The following is a 9,617-nucleotide window of genomic DNA, read 5'->3' as shown; positions in this document are numbered from 1 at the left end:
CTGGCATAGACAAGGTGCCTCCCTTAGGAGAAGTGACTCTCCCAGAGTGACGACACTCCCAGCATGGAGATCAGTCTTTGCAGGCTCTTACTGAGTAGGAAAAATATGTCTTCAGTGCCCTCTCCTGACTTGGTGTTTATCCTGGTGCAGGATCAGGAGAAGTGCTGATGGCTTTTCAGCTGATGGCAATGATATGATGAAAGAAAGGAGAAACACCAAGCAAAGCAATGTGTGATTTGTGAGTGTGAAGGGATGACCCCAACTTCCCAAAGATGTTTTTTCCATGGTTGTGCTCATCGAACCTCCTGCTCTGATTGCCCAAACAGACACATGGCCCCAGCTGAACACAGTGCCCAGATCTACCCTAGGGAATGGGTTTGGGCTGATTTGCTCCATTGGAAGGATTGATCCATTTAGTTTAAACAGAGAAAAATTTCCAGTGTTTCAACACCTATCCTTTTCCTTCTGGTACCTTTCCTCTGCCTTCCTGCTAATGTGAAGTAGGACAGTGCAAAGGGCTGAAATGATGACTTTTTTTGGGTGTAAAATACATTGAAACTGAAACATGAGGGAAAAACAAACCAGGAACCTCTTGGCTTTTCCACTCCCTTGTGACGTTGACATGAAGAAACCTGGGACAACAAGGTATTTTTAATATCAGGAAAAGGGTGGGATCTGCCACTGAGCAAAAAGCTGAAGGCTGTAAACACAAGCAGTTGAAGGACTGCTGCCGGTTGTGTCAGCAGGGCAACGTCAGTAATTAAAGGAAGATTGACACAGTTTGGATTTGTGCTAACGATTTATACCACAGCCTGGGGCAGACATCTGATTTAATAGGCTCCATTCAGGAACACTATTGGGCTACACAGATTATCTAAATATCTCCCCCAAGATGCTGTCTTTAGGTCCCAATAGTGAATTAAAGGCTGTAGGATGGAATGCCAAAAGCCACATGAAAGCTCCAGGCAGCATGAGGGTTGTAGGACAGAGCTGATCCAGTCTCTGCTGCTGGTGGGTTGTTGCCCTTCTGCCCCATCCCTGATCTGCACAGGGGTCTGCCAGGGCCCCTTCTTCTTGAGTGAAGTTCTTGAGCTGAGTTTCCTTCAATCCTCCAAAACCTTCTTCAGTAATGTGTTTCTTTCCCTTTCCTGGTGCCACTCATTGCTGGTGCAACACCTCAGTTTGCAGCTGAAGGACGTGCACAGATGTGATATCAATTAGTGGATCTGATCTGTGCATCTCCTCGTGAATGTGAACATGTTATTCCTCACAGCTTCTCAGAAGGCTGGAGAGATGGATGTCCTCATCCTGAGAGTGGGATGTCAGGTGGCAGTGCTCAGACCCTGTGTATCCGTGTTCCTGAGCACTTCACTTACGGCTCCTTTGGAGAAAGTCAGAGGAGCTGGAGGTGTGGTCCACCTCCTCCTCAGTGTTTGTGCAAACAGAGGAAGAATCACACCCTGGGAGTGTTTGGTTCTCTCTGTTGACTCTAAAGGAGGTGTTGAAGCCACAGAAAGTTTGTTGAGGTGGATCACTTTACAAATCTTCCATTCCCACTGAGATGAAAACTGGAATTCAGACCTTGCCGTGGCTCTTGGGTTGCTCTTAGGGGCAGGAAGCTTTCAGGTAGGATAAACCTGTGTATGCAGATCTTCTAAAATCCTCTGCTCATTATAGCTCTGCTGCTTCTGATCAAAACAGTGCTTTCCTTTAAGATGGTTTCCATGTCCCAGTGTGTCAGAACCATTTCACCTGCAGAGCTGAGCTTGTTCAGTGTGCAGTGGAAAAGGTGGGAGAGCAGGGGAGCTCCATTTCTGGGGACTAAGGAATGCTATTTATAGGGCATGTGAAGAAGGGCAAGAGTTGCCTCTGTTCCAGCAGCCGTTCCACTGTGTATTCTCAGGGCAGTCCAGTGTCCTTGTAGCCTTTCCTGAGGTTGTAGTCCACCTTGGGCATGCCACAGACAGTTGGAATGGCTTTATGGTCTACTTGGAGAATATTTATTGAGTATTTCAGCTTTTGCTTCCTCCTAAGACAAGGGATCTGCTCAACAGAGCTGAACTGATGAGGTGAGTGTCTTTTGCCTCAGGCTAGAAATACTTAATATCACATGAAAGGGAACCAAGTGAGATGGAGCAAGGGCACATGTGTGTTTGTGTCTGTCTATATCAGCTTATTTAAAACCTCGATAAAGAAGATAAACTCTCAGATTTAGAACTTTGCTTCCTGTGCAGAGGGGATTCACTGCAATGCTACTATAGGATAGCACCTTTTGCAGGAAATGGGGATGAAAATGCCTCGCTTTGGGGTGAGTCTCACTCCTTGTTGTGGACAAATTATCAAATGGATCTCCTCTGAGTTAGGTGGCACGTGGGCTGCTCTCCCTTGTACGCATAGGAGCAGTGTCCCTGTGTCCATGGGGTGCTTCTGCCCCATATCCAAGGTTTCCCAGAGGAACCACAGGCTAGACAGGATAACAGCAGCACTGAGGACCTGCTGCTGGCACCCCTGGAGTGGGCTGTGGTGAGGAGACACAGTGGAGGCTGTGTTGCTGTGCCTTTCCTCATGATGTTCTTCAGCCACGTAGGATTGGTCTGTGCCAGAAATTGCACCTCCCACTTGCTGTGCAGGCTGAATGGGAGAAGCTTAAAAAGCTTAATTACCTGCTGGCAATTAAGAATGAAGGGGACTGCCCCAAATACCTTATCCTTAGTTCTCCACTGCTGACTTGTGGCAATAACATTTCTTTTGGGGCATTAGAAAGCAAAGGCAGATAATATATTAAATACCAGGATCGTATTTGCAGCCTGCAAGGGACAAGAGGGGCTGCTCTCAGCCTCTCCTCGCTGTTTCCAGTGCAATCCTTCCAGGCTTGTCCTTCCCAAGTGTTGAGCAGAGCCTAAAAGCTCACACAGAACTGAATTTTGGGGTGGAAGAACAGTGTAGAGCTGGGTGTTGATGCAGGAGGGTGGGAAGGGACATGAGAGCAGCAGACTGAAGTGAGGCTCTGAAAATCTCCCAGCCATGAATGTGAAGAAACAGAGCAGAGCTGTGCCTGGAGGAGGGCTGAGGGCTGGGAGGATGGTCTGGGGATGGGGAGGAGGGTACTGCTATGCTCTGACTGCTCCTTTGAGTGTAGGTTTTGAGTGACAGGGAAAGTGCCCCAGTGTAAGCAGCTTATTTGTGGTAGCTGAATAAAAATGCTCTTGGCTGCTGCCTCAGGTGCCAGTGTCAGATTTCTGCTCAAACCCAGCTTCACCCACAGCTTTGCCAGGTGGTGAGGAGTGGGGCTGGTCTCTGTAAAGATGTGATGCAATTTGCTTGAACCCACAAAGGGGGAATCATGTTCTTTGAAAATGCCTGTGTTGTTTTATAAAAGAGTCTTGGTTTTCCACAGTCCTGTCATTTGAATGTGGTGGGGTTTTGTTGCTTTTGCTGTTGCAGAAAAGGCAAATATAGGGTGTTGCTAAGGAAAGGGGAATGTGCTACAGAGGCTGAGGGGTTGTACTGGCTAATTCCAAGATGGAATTTTTCTGGAATATCTTGTGCCTCCCAAAGCCAGGAGTACCAAACACATCCAGGTGGCAGCAAATCTCCTGTTCCTGGAAGCTGCCAGGTCTAGTGGTGCTCTTGATTTTAAGGCATAACCCACACACCTGGAGATTGCCCCCAGCCACCTTTCTCAATACTTCTCCCTGTCCCAAGCATTGCTGCTGCCTTGTTTGGGCTCTAAGTCATCCCTCTCCAGGCTCCAGCCTTCCTCCCACAGCCAGGGCTTGCACAAAGGATACATCAGTGATGAGGGTTTTTATGTGAACCTTGAAAGAGGCTGGAGAGAATTGATTCAGCACAAGGAATGTGCTCCCTGGACTCCCTCTGCTCCCAGCTGTGATACCCTGGTGCGTGCTGCTGGTTGTGGTCAGCGTTGTACCACTGGAGCAGTGGCAGGAGAAGCTGTTCCCAGAAGAGGATGTAGCTTTGAAAGGGTCTGGGAACTCCTCCTGAGGCTGTCAGCACCCTAGGGCTTCACCTGCAAAATCCCTCACATATTAAAATTCCATGTCTGCTGTGCACAAAGCACCTGTCCAGAACCTATTGGACTTCCGTACCCATGAAAATGTTTGTGGAGCAGAGGCTGCACTGCCTCAGCCCCTGCTTGGATCTCACACAGTTTCCTGAGTTGTGCATGGGTTTATAACCACACACTGCAGAGCAAGGGGTGGGTTAAACAACAGGCCACACAGAGAGGCAAAAATGGTGCCACAAATTTCTTCCAGCAGCCCTGACCTCCAGGCTCAGCCTTGTTTGCTGAGCAATATTTCAGTCTTGAAAAAAAAAAGGTGTATTTTAATTGTCTTTAACAGCACAACTGTTTAAGTTGTCTGGTTGAGGGGTGGTCAGCTCTATAGCAGAGGGGAATCACTGGGCTCTCTGGGGTTTTCACACTCATGATTGTGGTCTCAGAGGCTGGGCAGAGGCAGGGCAGGGCCTCAGTGTAAAAACAGACTTATTTTTACCTGTATCTATGGATAATAATGAGTCACTGATGCAAATGTAAAAGCCCTGGTTGAAGTGAGGGACCTTTTCAGGGTGGGCCAGAGTTTTTTCTACCCACCAGATATTTTGTCCACTTTTCCTTGTGCAGCAATTGAAAGGGAAGATCCTGGTGAAAGGCAAGAAGCTGAGCAGGCAGGAGGATCCCATAAATGGGAACAACAACCTGGAGGCTGAGGATGTCTCTGATGAAGATGAAGCAGCTGAAATTGAAGATGAATCTGTGAAGACCAAGGTAGAGCAGAAGGGGAAGGTAAGTGAAAGAAGTAACCACTGGGAAATCTCTTTTTAGGTGGGTTTTGTACCACACCTAAAGAAACAAAAAAAGAAAATCAGTTGAAATACAATTTTTCATGTGTTCCCAGCCAAGACAGGTCTCAGTGTGGTTTCAGCTACTCAGCTGGGGATGTAGAAGGGTGAATTGTTGAAATTGCTGGGGCTGAGGATCCTGGTGCTTGCTCAGCTTAATGATCTCTGTCCCAAGCACAAACAGAGATCTTACAGAGCCAGTCAAGCACAAAGGTTGGCTTCTTTTTTAAAATGAGACTGCAGTGGGGACAGACCATGTAGCATTTAGAGAAGCAGTGGAAGGGCACATGTTCAATCTCTGTCTTATTTCCAGAAATCTCTTTGTCATGGGACAGTCATGACTTTGGCTTTTCCAGTCTCATTTTGGGATACACCTGCACTCTCACTGGCTGTTCGTTTCTGACCTGGAGGAGGGAGGGAGGGAAGATCCGTGGGGAAGGGGTGGTCAGTTACTAAAGCAATTTGTATGATGATTTCTGGGAGGAAGAGGCTGGCCTTTACACATGCCCCATCATGTGAGGAAATGGATTTTTCCAGAGGTCAGGTCCTTGTGAAGCCCATATCCCTCACAGAGTGGGTTCATAGGTGACACAGACACATTCAGCCCCACCGATGGCAAAACTGATTGGTGTTGCCTCTGGACCTGGTCTAATCTGTGTTTCTCTGTGATGATTTGCTCGCTCTTTGAGGGTCTTACTTATCTCTCTGATCTCTAGTCAATAACATGTACATTATTTTGACATCTGTCATTTTATTTTCTTGCCCCTGGTGGGAGCTGGGGACTCTCACTTGCACCAGTGAATGTGGCTGTGGAGTTGGGGTCATCAAAGCATTGTGAGAACTCCCTAGTTCAAAGGGGAAAAGCCCAAGCTCTGGGAAGGCTAAAACATCCTTCTGTTCCCTTTATTTCCAAGTTTGCATGCCTGGGACCAGGACAGTATGGAAGAGTCATTGCTAAGGCTGTGTTATAAGGTTTAGCACCTGGAGACAGACATGGGTGCTGAAATACAAGTGACCCTGCAGAGAGCAGTGGGAAGGGCATCCTACCAACAGAGGGGGAATTCTTTTCCACCCTTTCCTGCACAGGGTGACACAGAGGGCACACCAGCAGCCACTGAGTGTTGAGAGTGTGCATCCTTTCCATGTGAAAAGGTGGAGAAGAGAAGCCCCAAGGGTCCTATAGAGAAAACACAATTACCACTTCTGAGCACGACAGCAAAAACTCCCCACAAACCTCTTGCTCTCCTGTTTCTAGAGTGACACCTTGAAGCTGGCCAAGGAGCTGTCAGACACAGTTGTCTACTGCAAGAGTGTCCATTTTGAAGGCTTTGATGACCCAAACCATCCTCGGGCTTTCTACGAGATGTCATCGTTCTCGGAGAGCAAAGCTCTGAAACTGGCCCAGGAGTCTGGTGCGTGTGTTCTGCCCTCCTCTGTCCCTGTTCCCCAAAAACAGACAGCTGCTGGTGGAAAAGGCATCCCAAAGACATGGGTTATGATCTCTTTGGTCATGCATGTTACTGAGAAACAGTGGGAAGAACTTAATATCCTTAGGGTTGTTACCAAGAAGGGTGTTTTTGCAGGTGGTTCCCATTCAGCCAGACTTGCCAGGCAGAGGGGAACACACAGCAGCAGCAAGAAGAGATAGAAGCAGCCCCATCACTGAAAGGGCCATTTTCTTCTGGTGTTTTCTCTCTCTGTAGGAACCAGTTTTATTCATCACAACATCAGGCACCTGAGCCGTATCTACCCTGCAGGCTGGAGGACGGATTCTTCCAACTACAGCCCTGTGGACTTGTGGAACGTCGGCTGCCAGATCGGTGGGTGTCTCTGGGAGGCTGGAGGGGCTCACCTGTCTGGGTCACCCATGACCTGGCTGTGGAGGGGCTTCAGTTGAGGCAGAATCTCAAGCCCTTTGCAGCTGGAGGCTCAGCAGTCACTGGGAGAAACCAGCTTTCCAAACAATGCCCGGTGACTTTCCATAGACCATCTTCTGGCTCACCACAAATCCACTAGGAGAGGCTTTTCTGCACATTAATGTGCAAATCCCTGCAATTTCACTGTCAGCAGAGTTACTGCCATTTAACAAATGGGGAGGGAGCATGAGCTCCGTGGGTCCTGCAGGTAGCACCCCTTGCCCTGCCTGGCCTCTGGACAGTCCTTGGGAGGCACCATCAGTTCCCTTGGGGTACAGTAAGGGCAGACCTGCATGCCTTATCTGACCAGAATTCAGTATTTGGACACCCAAAATAAGATTTTTCAGAAGCCCTGAGTATTTGCAGCTCCCAGTAAAACCAGTGTACTGCAGTTATCAAAGTCTTGCTGCAGGTGGAAAAGTAGGGGAGTGCCTTAAAATGCTTTCACCCTTCAAATATGACAGGGTGTGAAGGACCCAGGGCCAGGATAAATTTTTGTGTCTTAAGAGATGTCTTAGATTTTGCTAAAGATGTTAAAATCATCCTTGAGGAAATCAAGGGAGCACTGAGGAGCTGCTGGGGCCCACATGCACTCCCTGTGTGGTGTCAGTGAGGCTGTTCACAGAGAGTGTTCCAGGTTTTACATCAATGCCTTTAAAAAAGGTATTGACAAATTGGGAAGAATACAAGGAGTGTGCCTGGTGTTAGGACACCAGTGAGGCTTGATCTATTTTGGGCAGCAGACAATAAAGAGGTGATTTGATCACAGCTTCTGTGCTGCCACCTGAGGAGTTCAGACAGTGAGGAGCTCTCTAGTCCAAACAGAGGCATCGATGCCCCTCGGGATGGCAAATGAAAACAAGCAGATCTGGGCTGGAAAGGAGGTTTTATAATGAGGCTAAATAACCAGAGAAGTTATCTGAGAGGGATTTGCTGGCTTCACTGCAGGAGAGAACTCCTTCAGTGGAGAAATGAAGAGATTTATCTGAAAGATGCAGTTGCTCTAGGTGGCATAAATTCCATGTAGGACAATTTTTGATCCTGGGGAAGGCAGGATGGCTGTAATGGTTCCTCCTGTCTCTGTCATCTCTGAACGCAAGAAATCCTCAGGGCTAGCAGGCTGTGAGGGTCAGAGTTTACCACTGCTCTTTGAAGCGTGAAAAAGCCAATGTTTATGTCCATGAAGTGCAGTTTCATGGAACAGAATTAGCATGAAAAGATTCCTATTGATTTATCTGAGTGACTGAAGTTATTTATTTATGTTGCAGTTGCCCTAAATTTCCAGACAGCAGGCACAGAAATGGATGTGTACCAGGGTCGGTTCCAGGACAATGGGTTTTCTGGGTATGTCTTAAAGCCGGAATTCCTTCGGGATGAGCAAACCAAATTCAATCCAAAATCCATCACAGAAGGAACATGGGGGACAAAGAAGAGGCTCCTGCTTAAAGTAAGAATAGAAATCAGAAAACACCTCAGTAACATCCACTTTTGGGGGGGGGCATGTTCTACCTTCTCCTTCTTCTGATCCTTTTTTGCAATGTTGTCCTAACCCTGCTGATTTCCCACATCTGGGGGCTCTCATGGACTTGGATTCTCCAGGGATCTACTCACATGTTTAATGTTGGGCAATAGGTTAATGACAATATTCACTGTCATTCCAGAACCGTGCAGGCAGACATGCAGTCAGCAGTCACCTCTGGTGTTCCCAAGTGCCAGCTGATCACTGTGGGGACAGTCAGAAAAGTTGTCTGTCCCAGACAACTGGGCTGGAGCTGGGTTCCTTAGGTGCTTTAGCTCATGACAGCTTCCTGTGAAGGATGTCACAGCACTGGCTCTGAAATGACAGCACCAGCCTCTCGCAGCAGATCCTGCACTCCTGGGAAAGGAGAGGGAATTTTCCAGGGAGCCCCCTCTCCTAGTGATGTCCTGACCTCTGCCTGTGTTTCCTCCACAGATAATCTCTGGTCAGCAGCTGCCAAAGGTGAACAAGAGCAAAAACTCCATTGTGGATCCCAAGGTAACGATAGAGATCCACGGTGTCCAGCAGGACAACAACAAGAAGCAGACCAAAGTCATCGAAAACAATGGTGAGGGGGTTTCCTCCAAGCTGTGCTCCCATGAGCAGGAACCCTTTTCTGTTCCGTGGCAAGACTGCTGCCCTGTGCCCAGACCTGCCTGGGGCACCCAAGCCTGCCCCCACTAAGCAGATACACGAGGTGTTATTCTTCTTCTGTTGTTTGGAGACAGAAATTCCCTGTAAAACAACATCAGCCACGTGAGTTCTTTGGGGCTGGCTGCCAGATTTGCAGAGGTAGAGCTTTGGAAGTGCTCTTTACCCCAAAGCAGTTGGATTTGACCTGGGGTGCAGAGGTTCTCACCAGGATCTTCCCAGAGGAAGCTTCTCGTGGGGCTGATTGTATCCTGAAAATGTCACAAACTCACAAAGGACTGATGTTGCAGGGAACTTCAGAGCTCTCTGTTCCAGCCTCTGTCTATAGTAGGGCCATACAAAGTTTACTCAAACTGCTCAGGGTGTTGCCCAGATGAAATCTGAATATCTCAAAAGTTGGAGGACCATTTCTTATCAGTCAGACATGGCTGTGACTTCCCTCTGTGCGGTGAGGGTTTGAATATTATGGCCTTCTGCACAAACACACACACTCTGCTTTTCTGTGTGGAGTGAGAGCCAAGCACTGGAAAGCTGGTGCATATTTTCCTGCCTGCTAACAATGTTTCCCTTTTCCTCTTTCCTGTTTGAATAAACCTGGCCTGGCTCCTAAACCTCACGGCCATTTCCGTCACCTACAATAATTTTTGTAGCCTGTCAAGTGAAAGTTG

The 9,617-nt window shown here is 48.0% G+C and overlaps 1 protein-coding gene across 3 annotated transcripts in view; it reads left to right on the top strand.

Annotated features, from left to right (window-relative positions):
• The window catches only part of PLCD1 (phospholipase C delta 1), a 51,728-nt gene that overhangs the window by 38,315 nt on the left and 3,796 nt on the right, over positions 1–9,617 (top strand). For all 3 annotated transcript variants that reach the window (XM_017746724.1, XM_017746723.1, XM_008643119.2), the window contains exons 9-13: positions 4,646–4,807; positions 6,119–6,275; positions 6,567–6,683; positions 8,048–8,226; positions 8,734–8,866. In XM_017746724.1, the coding sequence (XP_017602213.1) occupies positions 4,646–4,807; positions 6,119–6,275; positions 6,567–6,683; positions 8,048–8,226; positions 8,734–8,866 (748 nt within the window). The remainder of the gene's footprint in view (positions 1–4,645; positions 4,808–6,118; positions 6,276–6,566; positions 6,684–8,047; positions 8,227–8,733; positions 8,867–9,617) is intronic.

The sequence above is a fragment of the Corvus brachyrhynchos genome, unplaced genomic scaffold, assembly GCF_000691975.1.
Source record: "Corvus brachyrhynchos isolate BGI_N302 unplaced genomic scaffold, ASM69197v1 scaffold18, whole genome shotgun sequence".
Classification (NCBI taxonomy): domain Eukaryota; kingdom Metazoa; phylum Chordata; class Aves; order Passeriformes; family Corvidae; genus Corvus; species Corvus brachyrhynchos.
The sequence above is the reverse complement of the archived record's forward strand: the minus strand, read 5'-3'. Positions and strand labels throughout refer to the sequence as shown.